Genomic DNA, 24,362 nt, shown 5'->3' on the forward strand with positions numbered 1-24,362 from the left:
CATGCCTCAGATAAGAAGATGCGTTTAATCAATGATCACGCGACCTTGAAGTGCTAATTTTCATAAAATAATGACCACGAAAATGACTAAGGTTGTATTAATAATGGCTGTAGCTTAATGAAAATTAGGCTATGTTTGGGTTATTAGTTTGAGACTATTTTAATCACAAAAAAGACAAAATAGATTAAAAATCAATAAGATAAAATATCATATTTAAATTATAATCATTTTATTTTTCTCTTACAAAAGTCAAAAAATTTAAAAAGTTCATCCTAAAAAAAACATTTTAGCCTCAAACTAAAACAGTCAAAGATTCAAAAAACGAAAAGGTCAATTCATGTGAAAATGTTAGACGCATAGCATTTTCTTATATTAAGGTACTATTTGGCATCTCTTATAAAAATGTATTTTTTTTTTTTGGGGTCACGTCATCTCCTTATTTTTTTTTATATATTTTTTTTAAATAAAAAAATATACTTATTTAGATCATTCCAAACACATTCTAAATTTAAGTTTTATCTATTTTAATTTTTTTTTAATGATTCATGTCTCAAATAAGAAGATGCGTTTAATCAATGATCACGCGACCTTGAAGTGCTAATTTTCATAAAATAATGACCACGAAAATGACTAAGGTTGTATTAATAATGGCTGTTAGCCTAATGAAAATTAGGATATGTTTGGGATATTAGTTTGAGACTATTTTAATTACAAAAAAGACAAAATAGATTAAAAATTAATAAGATAAAATATCATATTTGAATTATAATCATTTTATTTTTTTCTTACAAAAGTCAAAAAATTCAAAAAGTTGATCCTAAAAAAATTTTTTAACCTCAAACTAAAACAGTCAAAGATTCAAAAAACAAAAAAGTCAATTCACGTCCCAAACGAAAGCTTAGAAGTTTTATTTGCCTATCCTCCGTATGCTCTAGAATGTATTTGGTTCTATCCCAATGGCAGGTCAGGTCATGTTTTGACTTAAGGGTTATAGTGAAAATTGGAGAAAAAATAGACATTCTTATTAAACTATTTAATTTTTCATTTACTATATACGTAGTGTGAGGTTCATCTGATTGAATGATTAAAACAATCTTCAATCTTGGATTTAAAAGGAAATTTGTGCATAAAAATTAGAAGAAAAGAGAGAAGTAAATATTTATTTTCATTTCTTCTTATTTAAACACAATCTTAATAAATTACACTTTATGATAGAACACACAAGACAAGGCTAATTGCATTAAAGAAAGCACACACATGACTAATTAAGTAAAGGCAAGGTAACATAGTTGTAACCTTGATCACGAACTAAGTAAACACACATAAATATATAAACACACATATAGGAGGGCGTGAATAGTGTTTCAATTCAATGGGGAATACGAAGATAGAGTGGGATGAGATTGTGTCGGTTGGGAGGTGCATTCCAGACTGTGAATGCGCTTGTAGAGTTCATCCATTTGTTTGTCATTTCAGGATAATGACGGTCTATTACATCTTTTAAGCTTTCAGTGCTCTTCACCCATTCCATCCCTTTCTTTGTGTATGTTTCCTCATTAAAATTAGTTGTAAAGAATCTATCCGCTTCAAGCCTTCTGCATATTGTCAATCACCAACTTTTTTTGAGAAATGTTATGTACTCCAAATATATTACCAAATAGTTTACTACACCTTTCACATGGGGTGGGACTCACACAGATCCATATGTATATGGGTTCCATACTGAGAGGTTTGGTAGAATATTTAGGATTCCTAGCATATAACTCATTTATTTTTTGTCAAACCCCATGTATGCTTACTCACCAAGAGTCTAAAAGGACAATTACTAGAAAACAATTACAACATACTGAATTTTAAATATCATTTGAACATTTGATTTTGTCATCTATGCATTGATAGAATGAGTCTCATTTTCATATATTATATCAAAAGTAATTATATTGTGTCTCAAAAATTTACAAAAAAAAAGTCACATTATTCAAAGAGGAGAAAATTTAGATGCAGAAAAAAATAGAATAATGTTGTGAATATCAAATTTCTTTTATATTTTGTTTACCATCCAAGGCTTCAATAAATTATGAATATAGTTTATTTATTTAATTTTTTTTTTTCTCTAAAATTGATATGGGTAGTACCCAAATTTTGGAGTTAATTGAAGGTTTATATTATTTGAAGAGTAAATAGATGAACTTTACATATAGATAATGGAATTCAAGTATTGTTATTGCATACCTCGATGCCATGATAATGAATATGACAAAAGCAGTCTCACTGATGGCAAATCCCTTGATCTTCTTCTCTGCCATGAGACCTACCAATAGATCGAGGTTCTCCACATCATCACCGTACACTTGTTTAAGTGTGTCAATTGCTTCCTTATCATCCGTTAGATCTTCCCATTTGGATATGGGTATCAATAGGAGTCCCCTTCGGAACTCATTGTATCTAGCAACTTTCCTCTCCCTATCTCTGTAAACTACACAACCACTCATATGGATCAGCCCCTTTTATCTCATAAACAAGTATATTACAAAGATTACTCTGATATGCGTTTAAATTTGATTTGTTTATATAATGAGTTGATTTCAAACAAGTTATTAACAAGTAAAACTTAAGTAGCTTGGATCATTTAACAGAAAATTACCTTCGAGAGCAGGTAGGTCAACGGGATTAGGCCTATCGGTGCCATCTACATTTTGGGGAATAATTTCCCTAAGCCAGAGAGGATAATTCCAAAGCTCAAGGGCTCCACATGATTGGTGACCCATCGAAACCATTTGCCTTGTAAATCCTATTTCTGTTAATGCCTTTTCTCCTTTGTGGCCAACCAGATTTGGTAAAGGAACCCTGTTTAATTATTTATTTAATTAATTTTTATACATTTTCTTTATTAGGGAAAAAAAATCCAGAAATTTGATGATGAACGAATACGAGAGAGAGAGTGTGTTTTTCTTTACTTTTTAACCAACGGTAGAGATTTGTTGAGACTGGGTGATGCAGTGATGTCCCTGAGGAGAAGGTGATCAGGTAGAAGCGAGTGCATCCTATAAACACTGACAAATTCCTCAGTCAAGGAATAGGGTACCCCATGATTCTCTGGCTTCCTTAGGCCCACAAGCCCTCCTAATATTGCTCCACCAACGTGTCCAAATGTATCCTTGAATTTCTTTCTCAATAATCCATACCTGAAATAATGGGCTTAATTTCATTGTAAGAAAAAAAAACTCCAACTATATAATAAACCCCACATTTTCCTTCCACAGAAATGGAAAACAACCACTTATAAACATGTATTTTTCAAGATAAACAGATTTGATTATGGAATTGGGCCTAATAGTATCTCTCTAATTATTTTCTTTCATGTGTTGGGTCTAATTAGAAAGTTTGTTTTACCAGTTGGCACGCATTGAAGCAAGCAACGTGTCAGTTTTAAGAAGCTCGACAGTCCAATCAATGGTATGGATCTTTGCAATTACAGCAGAAGTCACAAGCCTTGCATGCCGGTATAATTCTTCGTCCTCCATCTCCTGGTACTCTTTCTACAAATATTTACACAAGGGTTAATATAAATAAGTAATAAAAGCATATGCGTATTATCAACTTTTTTTTTTTTCTTTCTTTTTAATCACTTTTGATGTGCTACTTGATTCTCTTAATATTGCTATATTGCATACTATGGCTCCGTTTGAGAAGAAAAAAGTCAGGTTTTTTTGGTTAAAATAGTCGCAAAAAATAAAATAGGCTTTTTAGCCTAATAAGACAAAACATCACATCCAACTCATAATTATTACATTTTTTTTCTCACAAAAAAGTCAAAAAAATCAAAAGTCTTTTCCAAACGAGGCTTTTTAGCCCTAGATTAAAATAGTCAAAAAAGTCAAAAAACAATCCACTCCCCAAACGAACCCTAAATTTTTTGAAGAAGTACCTTGAGGGCATCACAGACAGCATTGTGCTCCAGGATGAAGAGGGCCTGCAATGTGAAAAGGCCAGCCCAACCATTACGAATGTCGCCGGACAGAGCAGTACCATCTTGATCATGAAGAAGAAGGCCATCTTTTGATATTTTTAGCATCCCATCTTTGAAAGTCCTCACTCTCTCCAACTTCTCTGCATTGCTCCCATAAATAGCACTTCCATCCCTATTCACATTACATTACATCACATCTCATTACTTTTTTTTTATACGATCATCAATGTGAACTCCATATTGATCCCACGGAACCAAACAATTCGCCTAAGCCATATATATAGATATGAATTATAGAGGATTGAGTTTCTCTCTCTCGTCCTTAATAAGACGGGGAAGGTGTTGTTGGGCTTATTGAGTTCACTTTTAAGTCTCGTTTCGATTATCTGAACCGTTCACATTTTAGAATTCGTCGAGTACATTATCTTTACAAAAAATTAAGTTGATCGGAATAACGGTAACCACGTGTGTGGATCAGTTTTGTGTAAAAAAAAAATGAATGAAATAAACGGTTCATACAAAACTGATCCGAACACGTGATTGCCGTTATCCAATCAACTTGATTTTTTTGCAAAGATAATATACGCACACGAATCCTAAAATAAAATATGAACAATTCAAATTATTAAAACGGAGCCCAACAGCACCTTAAGGACTGAAGAGAAGCACAGTCCTAAATTATAATGGGCAAAATTACCCACATGAGTCATTTTTTGAAAAGTGCGTTTTATTTAATTCCAAAACTTTATAGATAAATCCAAAAGTCCTGTGTTTATTTGTCTTCTTTTCTTTCTCTGCACCTTGTTTCTTCTCTTTATCTCTTTTTCTCTAATATCTGGCGATGACGATGACTACGACCATGCCTCTCTTATTTTCTTTCTTTTTCTAATCTACAATCATCGGCGACTACCATTGATTAAGGTTTACCGACAACCACAGAGTACCAACTCCTAGCTTCACGCTCACCAACGGTGAAGGAGATGAGTTTTTGACGAAGAAGATGAGTAAATCTACTCAAATCTGATGTAAATCTACTCAAATCTATGTCAAATTTGGCTATATTTAAACTAAAAATAGTTGCTGAAGTACAAGCCTCTCTCTCTATAGGTTTCTTTTACTCGTTCTCTAAATTTTTTAAACTTTTTCTGTACTACACACTTCTATTTTCGTATTTAATGGAGAAAATTTTCAAATTCTGAATAAATTGTTTTTGAGTTTTAGTTATAGGATGTGAAAATTGTAAAATTTTACAGTTTGCTTTTTTGGTGCTAAAATGAATATGCTTTAGAATTGTAAAATTTTACAATCACATAACTTTCTTTAAAACTATAAAATTTTACAGTTTCATAACATATTTTTCAATTTGATTAATAAAGATAAATGCTTAATAGAATCATGCTTTGAAATTGTAACATTTTATCGTTTCAAAGTTTGTTTTTCAGTTTGATGAATATTGGAAATTATTTTTTTAAACCCTACAAAAATTGAAAATCACATATGTTTTTTTTCCCATATTGTTACTGTTTGTTGTTGTTAAGTTTTTTTTTTTCTTTCTTTCTTTCAGTTTATCAATATTTAGTACATTTTGTTATGTTTTTTCATCCTAATTTCTCAGTTTATTATTATTTTTTTGACATTGTTCTAGACATTCTGGTGAATATCTGGTGATAGTTTTAACATCTAACGAATATTCTAGATATTCCGGCAGCTTCTTGTGACGTTCAGAACACTCCAGTGATAGTCCAGTGAGTTTCCGGTGATACTCAGGAGACTTCTCGATAATGTTGAACATTCCGGTAAGTTTTTGGTAATCGTCTGACGGAAGTCTGGTAGTGATAGGATGTAGCAATGTCTTTAAATTAAATAAAAAAAAAACAAAATCAAATTTTTTGGTAATAATTAAAAATATGTAAGACTAATTAATTGGTACAAATATTTTATTTTGAGATTAGATAAGTTTTGAATTTTGTATATCAGCCCTATTGATAAATTTCCCAATTAATTGCCTTACCACCAAGGTGTTCGAATGTTCAAGTAACCGCTTTTGATATCATAAAAACCAGTAGGAACCTCCATAGTCTTGTAAAATTTGAAAGATTGAAGTGGGCATTGATTTGCAACTTCTCTTGGTGCCGTAAGTTCAATCTACAACAATCATTCATCACTCATATATATTATATTATCCAGAGTGATCAAAAGTATCAGAAAATGATATTTCTATCAAAAAAAATTATTGAAACATAACTGATATGAACATTTGAAGAACATACCTGATTGGTATCTTCTAAGTGATCAATCCAGTCATGAATCATGAACTGTATCCAAGAAGCTGCTATCATGTTGAATTGCTTTCCATTGTCTTTCATTGTTCTACGTGCCAGTAGTTTTGTGGCAACCACTATAGGATCCGGCTTCAGGAGCTACATATTTTCATAAAAAAATAAAATAAAATAAAAATTTTGATTAATGAATATAATTTAAACATTAGAGATTCTAAATTTTTTCAACACAAATGTGATCTATTTTTGTATGTGTATTTTACTTGACTAATCCTACAAAATGAACTATTTAAATTATCTTGATGAGTAAGTGATTACCACCAAAAGTCGCAGTAGATTTCCCAATGAATATAGTAATAGAAATTGACTTAAAACTATAATATGAAAGTTGTAAGTGTGAAATTTCATTTTTTTTTTCAATTAATAAGCTTTTTGAAATATCATCACAACTTTAAATCATTTAATAAAAAATGAATCATCACAACTTTAAATCATTTAATAAAAAATGAAAACAATTATAATTTTTTATTTTAAAAATATATATAAAAATCATCCAACAAAAATTATAAACATACACATTTTATTTACACATTAAAACACAAATTGCCTATATATTTTCTACGAAGACTCCAAAATCAAAACAAAAAGTGGATTTCTAAAATCAAATCAACAAAAACAAATTATATATAAATATTATATTAGAAAATATGGACTAAGATGATAGAAGTTATTTTGTGATTTCTGCACCGTGATATTGCACCAAGGATCCTCTAGAGTAATTTTTTCCTAAAGTTTCCTAGAGTACTTGTGTGGTTGAGATTTACTGAAGGATAAACTATCATTTTAAAATAGGGGGTAAAAGTGTAATAAATATATATATATATATATTTAAAAAAGATTAGTGCTATTAGCACCTTATAAATTATTTTGGACCTCCACTTAAAAATTTTGAAACTCCCAAAATTTCTTTTCTCCCTCTAAATAATACCAAAATTATCCTTAAACATTTCACCTATTGAATGCACACTCTCCACACCCGAAAAAAAACTCCTTTCTAAAAAACCCTAACAAAACCCACTCAGAAAAAGAAGAGTCTCATCCTTTTCAAAACCCACAAAGAAGAAGAAGAAGAAGAAGAAGAAGAAGAAGAAGAAGAAGAAGAATATTGTGTCTGTCGATTTAACAAACTTTCCATATGATATTTTTCATTATTCTCAAATCTAAGCTCTTGATTTGGGTCACAATAATCTTTCAGGGGATATTCCAATACAAAACTTGTCTATGGTTGTCACCAACCTTACTTTTCTTGACCTATCATACAATCACTTTTTGGAGATTAAATCTCTGATTCCCAATTCTTAAAATGGTTTAGTTTTTCGAGTTTTCTTCATTCTTGACTCATCTCAGATCACAAAAAGTTTAAAATCAATGTTCGGTTATTGGTTCCTGAACAAATAAACAATGTTCGAGCCTATATTCCCGAATTTCGGTCATATATTTGGGAGTTCAGTCCTGAAAAAATGACGAACATATTTTTTTTATTTTTGCCATTTTTTTAAAGAAATTTACCCTTACAAGGCCAATCTCTTCTGAGTTAAGAACAATATCAAAACTATGAACCTCCTCTAAACTTTTATTGTTGTACTCCTCTTGTCTTATAGAGTTGTGGTTGCTAGGAAAATTTACACTCATTGTCATAGTTAAAAAAGTGTAAGTAATCAAATAGTTGCCGCTGTTACCGCGAGAGTATTGTCGTTAAAGAGATTTCGAGGTTTTGAGGATGGGTAGATTTTGAAAGTGAGATTTGGGAAAGATGGATGGGTGATGATAGAGGTGTGTGCTCTCATAAACCCATATTCATAATGTAGTGGGTATGTAGGTTTAATTGTGAGATGGAGTGTCCGAAAATTAATGATGTCATTTGTAGTAATTTTATTTGACGTTATTATTGTAATAAAAAAAACTAAAAATTAAGGAGTCTAAAATAATTTATGGAGTGCTAATAGCAGCACTCTTAAAAAAAGAACTCCAATTTGCAAGAGTTTTTTGGCCATCTCGTATTGACAAAAATGATCTTATCCATTCATTTCGTAAACCTAGTAATAAAGATAAATTAGGTAAAAAATCCAGTTTTATTGAACATCATTTTTTAAAATGCACAATAATTATGAGTTTAAATTCAAATTATTCATTAATTTTATAAGACAAAATATAATATATTTAACTATTCATATATGATAAAATTATTTTTTTTCACAGATGATTTTTACGTCAAGTTTTACGAAATGAACAATTTATATCAACATTATGAGTTATAAGCCCAAAGTAAGAGTTACAAAATGAGAGACAGATTAGAAGATTTTCTGTGGGAGACCTCTTGGTGGGATTAATACTAATGGTTGTTTTGGGAAATAGGTTAAAAGTCAGTTTTTTAATTTTTTTTTGGCTTTTGTTTAAAAAAAAATATACAAAAAAGTGAAGAGATTATGCAATTCCAAAAAATTAAAAAGCCAAAAAACTGACTTTTAGCCTAAATGCCAAAATATGCCTAATTGTCTCAAAAGATAAACGTTAAAAAGAACAAAAGGAGTAATTTTTTTCAAGAAAAATGCTCTATCCTTCCAAATTTTCCCCTCAAATGACGTGATAACAATTTGAAGAGACTTAATTAGTTGGTCACATCATTGAGGGGAGTTTAAGGGGAACAAATTGGAGGAACGTAGCATTACTTGTTTTTTCAATTGTTTTGTTGCGTAAGTAGTTTATGAATTGCTCTTCTTTTTTTTTTTTTTCTTTTTTTTTTTTGGAGTGAATTGCTTGCTCTTTTTAACTCAGTTTTGTCCCCTCTCCTACAAACTATAAACATCGAATGTCAACTTCCTCTCCCATGTGAATGAGGCACAACTCGAACTTGTCCAAAAACAAAAACAAAAAAAAAGAAAAGAAAGAAGAATAGAAAACCTTATCATTCTGATCTACAGGAGGAATGTTGCGGCCGAAGAAAGTCCCTTCACTGCCTGCACCTTCATTGAAAGGGTCGTTAAATTTACCATCAGCAGTCCTGAATGGAAAATCAGCCGGGCAAGACCGAACACCAACCGGTGTTCTCCCAACGTTAATCAAGTTGTATTCCTGGTGAAGGTGTCTCCGAATTGATAGATATATCAGCCCCAAAAACACCGGTAACCGGTGCCATATCCCCAACTTATCAATGGAATGCATGATCTGCATAACCAAAAAAAAAAAAAAGTTAATTGAGCCTAGTGTTGTGAAAATGGAGAAAAAAAATGGTATAGTGAAGTGGAAAGAGTGATTTGAATGGAAGTTTTTACAAGGAAGAGAAACTTGTCTATGAGAGTCATCTTTGCTACAGCTTCATGAAAGTCTCTGTGAATGCAATGATGCAGAGGTGCCATCAAGATAGCCTTGATGAATTCCATAACTTAGACAGAAAGAGAATGGGAAAGAGAGAGAGAAAGATAAACTAGTTAATATATAAAAGTTTACTAGTCCACAGCTCTTAAAATTGTTTAGCATTATCTCAATTGCTAGTTAATACATATATATATATACAAGTGACATTGACATTTCAACCCAGTGTTATAATTTTATTTTAGGGGGCATTAGCATCTAGTGGGAATATATATAAAAATATATATATATATATTACAAATATATAAAAAAAATTAAATTTTTTATTATTAATGTTGATAAAATTATCCACTAATTTGTAATTTATTTTCATCCTCTGTTATTTTCCCTTTATTTTATTTTATTGTAGTCAAGACTTGTCAAAACTTATTTTTTGGTTAACATTGAAATTTGAACCATGTGTTGGAATATTCTCATTCGTACTAGTTAGATTTGTCAATTCTTTGGATGAAATTTATTTGAGTTGTATTCATCTATTTGAATTGTAATTGGTTTCAACGTAAATTTCATTTTCCCTTTTTTACTTGAATTTTACTTTGAAATCTCATCTTTAATTGCAATGATTAAGAGCATCTCTAATCGTTTATCAAATTTTTCATCAAATTTTTCATCAAATTTGAGTTAAAAAAGACCCATTTTCTCATTTTGATACAGACTACTCCAATGGTAGGCATCAAAACATGGGTCGACCGATTGGTCGACCAGCCAATCAACCGGTAAGGCATATTTTTTTTTTTTTTTTTTTACCTTTTTAAACCTTTTGATCTCTTTGAACCAAAATTTTTGTAAGGGAACCAGTGGACTGGTTGGTCAACCGGCCGGTCAATCGGCTGGTCGACCAGTTGGTCTCCCCAACGGTTACGCACAGTGAAATGGTGAAAGTTGCTGCATGTTCTCACTTTGATGAATTTTTTGGTGAATTCTCAATTTGATACCGATTTGGTGCAATCGTTGGAGCACCAAACAATCACTTTTTCACCAAAATTCAAATTTGATGTTAAGTTTGGTGAATCGTTGGAGATGGTCTAAGTCTTTAAATTTTAACGCAAGGTTTATTATAGTTTCCTTTGTAAGAAATTACATAATAATTACACAAATGTATCCACTTAATAACAATAGATTGATAAAAGATTAGTTGGACAAATAATTGCATAATCACATTCACAACCATCAATAGATTATTACACACATTATTGTTCTACACTTAAGGTGACAGTGTATCACACCTAGCGGAGAAATTTTTGTATGCCAATAGGGTATCACATAACACTACTTTTTACTTATTACAAATGTATATATCAACTATTGTTCCTCAAACATTCTACATAAATATAGTGGACCCTACTGTCAAAGTCAATACCTAACGATAGAATTTCAGACACATAATTAATATTTATCAGTGATGATAACTAATCTAATTTAATTCATACCCTTAACCACTTTCTAAAAAATAGATGAAAAATATTTTCATCATGATCACATCAAACATTGAAAGAGGTAAAACATATTTTAACACATGTATTATTGAAACTTTAAGCCCAGTGCCACCAAAACTATAAGACATCTGTATCACTAGTAGGCTAATTAGGGCTGCAAATGAATTGAATTGTTCATGAACAAGTTCGACTTGATTTGTTAACAGCTCAGCTCGGTTTGTTTAGTAAACGAGTTGAATTCAAGCTCGCATAAACTCGGTTCGTTTATCTTTATTTAAATTATATAATAAATATATTATTTATATATTAAATAATATAAATAATATTAAAGAAAATTTAATGAGTTGAGCCGAGCCAAACTTGAGTTTCATTAATATTAACAAGTCGAGCCGAGTTCAAGTTCAAGTCCAGTTCCTTATCGAACCGAACTCGAGCTTAATCAACGAACTCGATAAGTAAACGAGTCGAGCTCGAACTTAGCAAAGCTCGACTCAATTCGATTCGTTTGCAGTCCTAAGACCAATGTTGAAACTCACAGAGATAAGCTGACACTAAATTTTAGAAAATTATAGAATGTTTCCGGAGTATCACCTGTTCGTACTCGTTAACCAATCATCATTCAATATGTCACCTTATGCTTCTCAATCATTCAACACAATACCCTACATACCCGCCTTCTCCACCAATCACAATATTATGTAATACTACGTGTCTATACTTTGAAATTACTGAATAATTTTTCTTAAATTTTATCCAAAACAGTAAGTTAGACAAAATGAAAACTTCTTGTAACACATTGACCATAAAAACAACAAAGACTTCAATATAAATAAAATTTTTGTAAAAAATATATTTTTATATTTTTATATTTTTATTTCCTACTATAAAACACTTAAACACTTATTATTGTAGCTTAAATTTGTAAAAATATCACCTTCCCATTATTTTATATGATTTCGATGTATTAGAACTCTGTATACCAAAAAAATTAAACAAATAAAAATAAAAAAATTAGGAAAACGAATAAAGCAGGTATACTTGTGGTTTGTGGGACCGTGGTCAGAACATTTCATAGATTAGGTGCTTCGTTGAAAATGTTTGAAAAGGATTTTTTTGTTTTTAATTTTTCCTTTCTTTTGAACAAAATTGGAAAAAGTCAAATTGCGAAAGTTTATCCAATCTAGCAAAATTTATAAAGGAACATTCATGTCAGTGTTTGATCAATATTAGAATAGCCCATAATATTGATTAATCAATGTTCGGCCCATAAGTTAGATTCAATGTTTTGAGAAAGGTTAGTAGGGTAGTATTTAATATAAACTAGTTTAGAAAAAATATATAAAAAATAACAATTTTAAATATGTGAATCATATTAGTTTTAAATATTTAAATTTAAACTATCCACTTTTTTATATAATATTTAAAAATATTTTTTCAAGAACATAATGGCCATGTTTGGTTTGTGTTTTAAAACATGTTTTCGGAAGAAAATTTCCAAAAACATGTTTGGTTACAAATTTTCTTAAAAAAATTTGAAAATTACTTCTCTCTCTGTTACACATTAATCAATCACTTTTTTTTCTCTCATCTCTCATTTTCAATCACTTTTTTCTCTCACATATCTACTTAACTACTCCATCTGTCCCAAAATATTAGTCTCTTATTCCATTTTTCCTTATCTCAAAATATTAGTCTCTTTTCAAAAATCAAAGAATAAAATAATATGAATTTACTGTTTTTCCCTTCTTTTAAATTCATTAATAATACAAAAAGTGCAATTATGACAATTGATATTCTAAAAAAAATGTGCTATCAAAGGATAACTTTAGAAAATTAATATTTTTAAAATATAATAGTTATACTACCAAAAAAAGTTAAATTTCCCAAAAGGGACATTAGTTTGGGATGGAAGGAGTACAACAAAATATCAAATTATCCCAAACTCCTAAATTTCAAAACTGTTTTCAAAATATGCAACCAAACAAACCAAAAAAAATTTCTAAACTCTTTCTCCAAAAATTTTTTAAAAAAATTTATCTCAAAACACAAACCAAATTTTAAAAATATTTTAATCAGAACAAATTACACTAACGGTTCCTATAGTTTGAGACTTGTGTCACTTTGGTCCCTGATTTTTCAATTGTGATACATTTGACTCTGAATTTTGAATATTGTTCCAAATAAGGACAATTGAAAATACCATTGCTTAATTTTAAGGACAAAATTATCAATTTGATAAAATAAACTAATTTGACAAAAATAAATGTCAAAAAAATATTTTTAATTTTTTTAAAATTATTTCTACATAGTAAAGATAAAATTATGTAAAATTAATATATCTTTTAAACATTTATTTATTTTATCAAATTAATTTTTATTATATGTTTGGATGATGATCACGTAATGGATGGTTGTTTTTATTTTCATTAAATTAGTTTCTATTTTTCCAAAAGTCAAATATGGCGACAGTTTCGATATCATTATTAAACTAATCCATTAAACTAAAAAATCCAAAACTAAAAACATTTTATATATTAAATATATTGACCACACATTAAAATTCTAACGATCACCCATTACATAATCATCATTCAGATTCCAAACATGTAATAAAAATTAATTTGGTAAAATAAATAAATAAATAAATATTTAAAAGATTTATCAATTTTATATAATTTTATCTTTTGTGAATAAAAATAATTTTTAAAAATTAAAAAATATTTTTTTGACATTTATTTTTATCAAATTTGTTTATATTTTATCAAATTGACGATTTTACTTTTAAATTAAGTAATAATATTTTCAATTACCCTTATTTAAAACAAGATTCAAAATTTAAGATCAAATGTATCACAATTGAAAAATTAAAAACTAAAAACACACAAATATCAAATTATAATGACTATTAATGTAATTGGGCCTTTTTAATCAATAACAGACAGCCGGTCCTTCCCGGCGGGCCTTGAGCACGAGGGCTCACATTTGTCAACTAGCTTTATCATCCTCTCCTCTTTTTATTTATTTATTTCTTATTTAATTTTTAATTTTTTATGGAAACAGGATGACATCTTCTTCTCGGGACTTTTAAACTTACGATGAAAATTTTGTAAAGAAACAGTCAAATTTCAATAAAATAAAAAATTAAAGTACTAATTTTCTTTATGAGTGTATTTTTGGTCATCAAAATGGGTAGGAGGGACCAATTGAAGAAGACCATAGTAGCACTTTACCAAAGAGGTCTAAAATTAGGTAGTGGATGACTCATAAATTATGGGGTTAAAATTTTATTTTTCAATATTATTTCATAAATATTTGAAATAACATGAGTTAATGAAATTCTTATTTTCTTAAAAAAATTTATAAGGATTATAGCCTCCACCTACCTCTATGTCGGTCACTAAATGTAAATAATTTACAATTCTTTTAATGGGCAAATTACATATACACCCCTCGAGGTTTGATTAAATTACAGATATCCCCCTGAGGTTTCGGAAATTACATCCCGCCCCCTGAGGTTTGTATTGTCATAACAATTTACCCCCTGAGGTTTATATTTCATAACAAATTACCCCCTAATTTCTTATGCAAATATAGCATTCAGGGGGGAATTCGTAATTTCTCAAACCTCAGGGGGGTATTTGTAATTTAGTCAAACCTCGAGGGGTGTATATGTAATTTGCCCTTCTTTTTTAAGTCAAGTCGAATGATATTCTAAGCTCAACCTTCCCTAATGCCTGATTGTCGACAAACTTTAATAATAGGGCAAATTACATATACACCCCTCGAGGTTTGGCTAAATTACAGATACCCCCCTGAGGTTTCGGAAATTACATCCCGCCCCCTGAGGTTTGTATTTTCATAACAATTTGCCCCCTGAGGTTTATATTTCATAACAAATTACCCCCTAATTTCTTTTGCAAATATAGCATTCAGGGGGGAATTCGTAATTTCTCAAACCTCAGGGGGCATCTGTAATTTAGCCAAACCTCGAGGGGTGTATATGTAATTTGCCCTTAATAATAATAATAATAATAATAATAATAATAATAATAAGATCAGTGTGTTTGATTTAAGTTTTTTGAATTAAATTTTTTGAAAATTAAGAGTATGTTTGGTTTGAGTTTTAGAGACGAGTTTTAGAAAAAAATTTCCAAAAAATTGTTTGGTTTGAGATTTTCTCAAAAAATTTTCAAAATCACTTTCTCTCTCTTACACATCAATCAATTGCTTTTTCTCTCTCCTCTCTCTTTCTCAATCACTTTTTCTCTCACACACATCTACTCAATTACAAATAAATATCAAATCATTCCAAACTCCCAAACACCAAAACAACTTTCAAAATATACAACCAAACAAACCAAAAAAAATTCTAAAACAACTCTCCCAAATTTTTTTCAAAAACAACTCTCCCAAAAACAAACCAAACAAACCCTAAGTTTTTTGGTTTTCGTGTTTTTTTGTTTTTAGTGAATATTTTTTGAATTTTAAACATTTTTTTTTACTTTTTAGATGCACCTTACATAGATGTATCTAAAAAGTAAAAAATGTGTAAAAAAATATTTAAAAAATTAATAAATACATAAAAATACAAAAAATTTACTGAATTCTCATTTTTTTTTTTTTTGTATTTTGGGTATTTAGTGAATTTTTAAAAGGTTTTCTTCACAAATTTTTTACTTTTTAGATACATTTAAGTTAGGTATGTCTAAAAATTTTTAAAATGGCTTAAAATATTTTAAAAAATCAGTAAAAACAAAAAAACACGAAAAATAAGAAAGTAGAATTTTTTGAAAAGTATTTTTTGAAAAGTGAAACCAAGCATTATAATAATAGAACAGTAGAAGGCCTCGTTTGACAACTCAATATTTTAGTTTAAAAGTCAAAAAATTACTAAAAAAATAAAATGCCAATAACCTATACAAAAAGTCAAATATTTCATTTTCTCAATACTTTTTACACATCTTTTCGTAAAATATCAAAAAGTCATTCCAAACATATTTATTTTTACTTCATATTTTAGTCAAAAAAATTAAAAATTTATGAGAATAACTTATTTCCAAATGAGACCTTAAGAATAATTTTCTTCACCACCAAATCGAATTCATATTTTTTTACGTATTATATTAGGGGAGTTGACCAGTAAATCCCATTTTGTAAACCTGTAATCCATAAGGTCTTAAATGTTTTCTTGGTAATTAGGAGATCCCTTAATTTGTTTGTTGACTATTTTGCCACTGCTAGTATTATTGATTGATAGTTGGCGTGGGTTTGTATGGAGGGAAAGCGAATGGATATTTGTGTGTCACGTTGATCAGGAAAGCGCACTAATACCTTTTTTTAATTTAATAGGTTGGTAACACGCACAGAATGAGAGGTGGGTTATGTCACGACCCGCTCCCCGTACCCAAGGGTTAAGCATTGTGATGGCCAGTAACCGAGGTTACCTCCGGCCAATTCTTAAACAAATTAATAAACGCAAATAGAAGAAAATAAGGGTACCAAAATAATCATTGGAGCTTCTATTTTTATTATAAAATTATATTGACCAAAAAGCCGATATTTACATATAAAAAATATTAGAAAAGTGCTGTGTGTGTCTATTCCGTAGCTCCGCATCTAAGACTTTCCAAAAACTATTTCTGAATTGCATGTTTCCTGAAAATTGGTAAACAGCTATAAGCACATGGCAGAATGAGAAATATTATACTAAGAATATAAAGGCATAAAATTCACCATGGATAATTATTGGCTAAAAAGAGTTTGATATTAAAATGTATCATATATAATACGGAGATCATTTAACATATAATATGGAAATCATTTGACATATACTACATAAATTACGTAAACAACTATAACCACAGTACATAATGGAATAGAACAGGAGTCACTAAGTGACAATCACTACAGGGGTCAATGGATCAGAGGGCCACAAAGTAACCAAACAGAGGCCAATAGTTATTTAAGTCCCCCAAGGCATGAGACTCCCGTGGTGGTACATACAAAACATAATTGTATATAAGGTCATAGCCAAATATTCCTTAAAATATAAACAAACATATCCATGGGTTTCCTTTTAAGCAAATAGGGTTCAGAATTAAAACCACGTTACTGAAACCTTTATAAAATATAATTTTTATTAATATACTAATAAAACATAACTAGTATAAAATAGGTTTTGGTAAGTCAAAATATCAGTAAAATATATTTTGATGACTCAAAATATAATATAACTCACATTAACTTTAATACCTCACTCTTTCTTTCCACCACCAAAGACCCTTTCAGCTTTTATTATTATTTTTCCTCTCTTTTCTCTACTTTCTCTCTTACTTTTCCATTCTTTCTTTCTCCCTTACGGAGTCAACTTCTTCCTATTTATACAAATTCAATTCGTGAGCCCCAAGCCAACTGCCACATGTCACTTTCTTATTAATCTCCATTAATTCAAACTTATCAAAATTAATTAAAGCTTATCTAAACTTAATTATTTATTTATATTTTGGCCTCTAAATTTTAAATAATTATATTATTTTATAAAATTACACATAATAATATACAATAAATTATATATTTTCCGAACAGAGATTAAATAATATTAGTATAAATTCTACAGAATAATTAAAAATTTGGGTTGTTACAATCTTCCCTTCTTTTTAAATTTCATCTTCGAAATTTGTCATATGTAAGCTATCCACTGCGCACTCTGATAAATATATATTAGATGATTAATCTGATAGAAAATAGTACTTCAAAAAAAAAAAAAAACACTTTACCAAGAATTACTCACTGTCTAGTTGTCAAAAATTGGATTGGGCTAAAATACGAAATTATGGGTGACTTTAAAAACTTTTCACTCGTACTGTTTACGATAAAAATAAAAATAAAAATAAAATAAACTGAGAACACAATGACAAAATCATATGTAAAAGTTGAAAAAAATTGAGGTGAACTTTTCATTGATATGAAATAGTTTCAAAATTAGTATTTTTAAAATTTGAACCCACTTTTAAAAAGTCGAAATAATTTTTTTTTTTAAATACTGAACTAAAAATTCTATGTATTTAATTATATTATAATTTTGGTAGATGCTTGAGTCTGACACCTTTTGTTTATTTTCCCTCTTTTGTTATATAAATTATATCTAATATCCATCACAAATTATACAAAAAAAAATATATATATATATATATATATAATCATATAAAATTATAATATAATTAAATCGACTAACAAAATATAATATTTAGGTACTAATTACCCGCTATCCAACTTCCTACATGTGCGTGTGTCCTATGCTCCAATGATGACTTTTTTTATTTTTATTTTTTATAAACCTGGCTCTGATACCATTTGTCACGACCCGCTCCCCGTACCCAAGGGTTAAGCATCGTGATAGCCAGTAACTGAGGTTATCTCCTGCCAATTCTTAAACAAATTAATAAATGCAAGCGAAAGAAAATAAGGGTACCAAAATAATCATTGGAACTTCTATTTTTATTACAAAATTATATTGACCAAAAGGCCGATATTTAAATATAAAAAATATTAGAAAAGTGCTGTGTGTGTCTATTCCGTAGCCCTACATTTAAGACTTTCCAAAAGCTATTTCTGAATTGCATGTTTCTTGAAAATTGGTAAACAGCTATAAGCACATGACAGAGTGAGAAATATTATACTAAGAGTATAAGGGCATAAAATTCACCATGGATAATTATTTGCTAAAAAGAGTTTGACATTAAAATGCATCGTATATAATACGGAGATCATTTAACATATAATACGGAAATCATTTGACATATACTACATAAATTACGTAAACAACTATAACCACGGTACATAATAGAACAGAACAGGAGTCACTAAGTGACAATCACTACAGGGGTCAATGAATCAGAGGGCTACAAAGTAACCAAACAGAGACCAATGGTTATTTAAGTCCCCCAAGGCATGGGACCCCCGTGGTGGTACATACAAAACATAATTGTATATAAGGTCATAGCTAAATATCCCTTAAAATATAAACAAACATATCTGTGGGTTTCCTTTTAAGCAAATAGGTTTAGAAATAAAACAACGTTATTGAAATATTTATAAAACATAACTTTTATTAATATACTAATAAAACATAACTACTATAAAATAGATTTTGGTAAGTCAAAATATCAGTAAAATACATTTTGGTGACTCAAGGTGTAATATAACTCACCTTAACTTTAATACCTCCCTCTTTCTTTCCACCACCAAAAACCCTTTCGGCTTCCATTATTTTTTTTCTCTTTTCTCCACTTTCTCTCTTACTTTTCCTTCCTTTCTTTCTTTCTCCCTTACGGAGTCAACTTCTCCCTATTTATACAAATTCAATTCGTGAGCCCCAACCCAACTGCCACATGTGACTTTCTTATTAATCTCCATTAACTCGAATTTATCTAAATTAATTGAAGCTTATCTAAATTTAATTATTTATTTATATTTTGACCCCTAAATTTTTAATAATTATATTATTTTACAAAATTACCCATAATAATATATAATAAATTATATATTTTCCGAACTAAGATTAAAAAATATTAGTATAAATTCTACAGAATAATTAAAAATCTGGATTGTTACAATCTTCCCTCATTTTAAAATTTCGTCCTCGAAATTTGTCATATGTAAGCTATTCGCTGCGCACTCTGATAAATATATGTTAGATGATTAATCTGATAGAAAATAGTATTTCAAAAAAAAAAAAGACACTTTACCAAGAATTACTCACTGTCTAGTTGTCAAAAATTGAATTGGGCTAAAATAAGAAATAATGGGTGACTTTAAAACTTTTCACTCGTACTGTTTACGATAAAAATAAAAATAAAATAAATGGAGAACACAATGACAGAATCATATGTAAAAGTTGAAAAAAATTGAGGTGAACTTTTCATTGATAGGAAATAGTTTCAAAATTAGTATTTTTAAAATTTGAACCCACTTCTAAAAAGTCGAAATAAATTTTTTTTTTTAAATACTAAACTGAAAATTCTATGCATTTAATTATATTATAATTTTGGTGGGTGCTTGAGTCTGACACTTTTTGTTTATTTTTCCTCTTTTGCTATAACAAATATAAATTATATCTAATATCCATCACAAATTATACAACAAAAAAAAAATTAATATATATATATAATCATATAAAATTATAATATAATTAAATTGACTAACAAAATATAATATTTAGGTACTAATTACCCGCTCTCCAACTTCCTACATGTGCGTGTGTCCTATGCTCCAATGATGACTTTTTTATTTTTATTTTTTATAAACCTGGCTCTGATACCATTTGTCACGACCCGCTCTCCGTACCCAAGGGTTAAGTATCGTGATGGTCAATAACCGAGGTTACCTCCGGCCAAGTCTTAAACAAATTAATAAACGCAAGCAGAAGAAAATAAGGGTACCAAAATAATCATTGGAGCTTCTATTTTTATTACAAAATTATATTGACCAAAAGGTCGATATTTACATATAAAAAATATTAGAAAAGTGTTGTGTGTGTCTATTCCGTAGCCCTGCATCTAAGACTTTCCAAAAGCTATTTCTGAATTGCATGTTTCCTGAAAATTGGTAAGCAGCTATAAACACATGGCAGAGTGAGAAATATTATAATAAGAGTATAAGAGCATAAAATTCACCATGGATAATTATTAGCTAAAAAGAGTTTGATATTAAAATACATCATATATAATACGGAAATCATTTAACATATAACACGAAAATCATTTGACATATACTACATAAATTACGTAAACAACTATAACCACAGTACATAATGGAACAGAACCGGAGTCACTAAGTGACAATCACTACAGGGGTCAATGGATCAGAGGGCCACAAAGTAACCAAACAGAGGCCATTGGTTATTTAAGTCCCCCAAGGCATGAGACTCCCGTTGTGGTACTTACAAAACATAATTGTATATAAGGTCATAGCCAAATATTCCTTAAAATATAAATAAACATATCCATGGGTTTCCTTTTAAGCAAATTGGGTTCAGAAATAAAACCACGTTACGGAAACCGTTATAAAACATAACTTTTATTAATATACTAATAAAATATAACTAGTATAAAATAGATTTTGGTAAGTCAAAATATCAGTAAAATACATTTTGGTGACTCAAGAAGTAATATAACTCACCTTAACTTTAATACCTCACTCTTTCTTTCCATCACCAAAGACCCTTTCTGCTTCCATTATTTTTTTCCTCTCTTTTCTCTACTTTCTCTCTTTCTTTTCCTTTCTTTCTTTCGCCCTTATGGAATCAACTTCTCCCTATTTATGCAAATTCAATTCGTGAGCCCAAGCCAACTGCCACATGTCACTTTCTTATTAATCTCCATTAATTCAAACTTATCAAAATTAATTGAAGCTTATCTAAACTTAATTATTTATTTATATTTTGGCCCCTAAATTTTTAATAATTATATTATTTTACAAAATTACACATAATAATATATAATAAATTATATATTTTCCGAACTGAGATTAAATAATATTAGTATAAATTCTACAGAATAATTAAAAATCTGGGTTATTACAATCTTCCCTCCTTTTAAAATTTCGTCCTCGAAATTTGTCATATGTAAGCTATCCGCTGCGCACTCTGATAAATATATATTAGATGATTAATCTGATAGAAAATAGTACTTCAAAAAAAAAAAAAAAAAACACTTTACCAAGAATTACTCACTGTCTAGTTGTCAAAAATTGGATTGGGCTAAAATAAGAAATAATGGGTGATTTTAAAAACTTTTCACTCGTACTGTTTACGATAAAAATAAAAATAAAAATAAAATAAACTGAGAACACAGTGACAGAATCATATGTAAAAGTTGAAAAAAATTGAGGTGAACTTTTCATTGATAGGAAATAGTTTCAAAATTAGTATTTTTAAAATTTGAACCCACTTTTAAAAAGTCGAATTTTTTTTTTAAATATTGAACTGAAAATTCTATGTATTTAATTATATTATAATTTTGGTGAGTGCTTGAGTCTGACACCTTTTGTTTATTTTCTCTCTTTTGTTATAACAAATATAAATTATATCTAATATCCATCACAAATTATACAAAAAAAAAATTTAATATATATATAATCATATAAAATTATAATATAATTAAATCAACTAACAAAATATAATATTTAGGTACTAATTACCCGCTATCCAACTTCCTACATGTGCGTGTGTCCTATGCTCCAATGATGACTTTTTATATTTTATATTTTTTATAAACCTGGCTCTGATACCATTTGTCACGACCCGCTCCCCGTACCCAAGGGTTAAGCATCGTGATGGCCAGTAACCGAGGTTACCTCCGGCCAATTCTTAAACAAATTAATAAACGCAAGCGGAAGAAAATAAGGATAGCAAAATAATCATTAGAGCTTCTATTTTTATTACAAAATTATATTGATCAAAAGGCCGATATTTACATATAAAAAATATTAGAAAAGTGCTATGTGTGTCTATTCCGTAGCCCTACATCTAAGACTTTCCAAAAGCTATTTCTGAATTGCATGTTTCTTGAAAATTGGTAAACAGCTATAAGCACATGGCAGAGTGAGAAATATTATACTAAGAGTATAAGGGCATAAAATTCACCATGGATAATTATTGGCTAAAAAGAGTTTGATATTAAAATGCATCATATATAATACGGAGATCATTTAACATATAATACGGAAATCATTTGACATATACTACATAAATTACGTAAACAACTATAACCACGATACATAATGGAACAGAATAGGGGTCACTAAGTGACAATCACTACAGGGGTCAATGGATCAGAGGGCCACAAAGTAACCAAACAGAGGCCAATGATTATTTAAGTCCCCCAAGGCATGGGACTCCCGTGGTGGTACTTACAAAACATAATTGTATATAAGGTCATAGCCAAATATTCCTTAAAATATAAACAAACATATCCATGGATTTCCTTTTAAGCAAATATGGTTCAGAAATAAAACTACGTTACTGAAACCTTTATAAAACATAACTTTTATTAATATATTAATAAAACATAACTAGTATAAAATAGATTTTGGTAAGTCAAAACATCAGTAAAATACATTTTGTTGACTCAAGATATAATACAACTCACCTTAACCTTAATACCTCACTCTTTCTTTCCACCACCAAAGACCCTTTCAGCTTCCATTATTTTTTTCCTCTCTTTTCTCTACTTTCTCTCTTACTTTTCCTTCCTTTCTTTCTCCCTTATGGAGTTAACTTCTCTCTATTTATACAAATTCAATTCGTGAGCCCCAAGCCAACTGCCACATGTCACTTTCTTATTAACCTCCATTAATTCGAACTTATCTAAATTAATTGAAGCTTATCTGAACTTAATTATTTATTTATATTTTGATCCCTAAATTTTTAATAATTATATTATTTTATAAAATTACACATAATAATATATAATAAATTATATATTTTCCGAACTGAGATTAAATAATATTAGTATAAATTCTACAGAATAATTAAAAATCTGGGTTGTTACAGGTTATGTCGTAAGTGTTGTTTTGCGCGTGACGTGAACATGCGCAATAAGGCAAACTAAACTGGTTGCTGATTTCCGTTTCAGATTTCTCACAACTCAACCCTTTTTTTTTTATTGTCGTTGCCGTGAGTTTTGAAATTCAAATACCTGTGATTTGTGGGATTGTATTCAAAATAATTTTCAAATCAATTTGGTGTCGGTGTGTTGGGGTTGGGGTGATTCTTGTGGTGTGAGAAACCCACCAACTCACAAAAACGAACCCTTTTCATCTAAAAAACCCAACCCGATGGAATGTTCTCATACATTGGCAATCATTCCCATTTTGGAAAGACGAATTGGTGGTGCATGTCGACGTGAACCCTACCATTTGTTTGATGCAACTTTGAAAATGTGATTCCATCTTTTCGTTTGCACCTTTCGTTTACATAGAGTTCTGAACATATGATTCCACCACACATTTCAAAACATATTTCCCTTTCACGTTTGGATAGAGTTTTCAAAACATATTTCTCTTTCACTTTTATCTTCTCCATTATGAAAAGTAGGGAGTTTTTGAATTTTGAGTCTATTCGGTCATCCCCCGAGCGTCCAGTCGGTTGACCGGAATAGTACTTTTTTATTTTTTTTTTGCAATTTATCACAGTTGTCGAAGTCCTTGTGCATACTTAGCCACACAATAAGCTTATGTGGTTCC

General features: G+C 29.5%; 1 protein-coding gene and 1 long non-coding RNA gene across 2 annotated transcripts; both read right to left on the bottom strand.

The window, feature by feature from the left end:
- Positions 1-1,148: 1,148 nt before the first annotated feature.
- LOC114318657 (alpha-dioxygenase PIOX) lies at positions 1,149-9,790 on the bottom strand. The gene is made up of 10 exons (XM_082900182.1): positions 9,582-9,790; positions 9,211-9,474; positions 6,241-6,390; positions 5,982-6,115; positions 3,929-4,142; positions 3,394-3,539; positions 2,958-3,185; positions 2,645-2,847; positions 2,233-2,476; positions 1,149-1,595 (listed from the first exon to the last, which is right to left on the bottom strand). Exons 1-10 carry the CDS (start codon positions 9,687-9,689, stop codon positions 1,370-1,372), a joined length of 1,917 nt encoding a protein of 638 aa, XP_082756308.1. The 5' UTR covers positions 9,690-9,790; the 3' UTR covers positions 1,149-1,369.
- A 6,823-nt stretch (positions 9,791-16,613) lies between these two features.
- Positions 16,614-21,850, bottom strand: LOC145804867 (uncharacterized). The gene is made up of 2 exons (XR_014347543.1): positions 21,297-21,850; positions 16,614-20,713 (listed from the first exon to the last, which is right to left on the bottom strand). It is a non-coding gene; the product is annotated as an uncharacterized LOC145804867 (long non-coding RNA).
- Between the last annotated feature and the right edge of the window lie 2,512 nt (positions 21,851-24,362).

The sequence above is a fragment of the Camellia sinensis genome, chromosome 1 (assembly GCF_055761805.1).
Source record: "Camellia sinensis isolate YWXY chromosome 1, ASM5576180v1, whole genome shotgun sequence".
Lineage (NCBI taxonomy): Eukaryota > Viridiplantae > Streptophyta > Magnoliopsida > Ericales > Theaceae > Camellia > Camellia sinensis.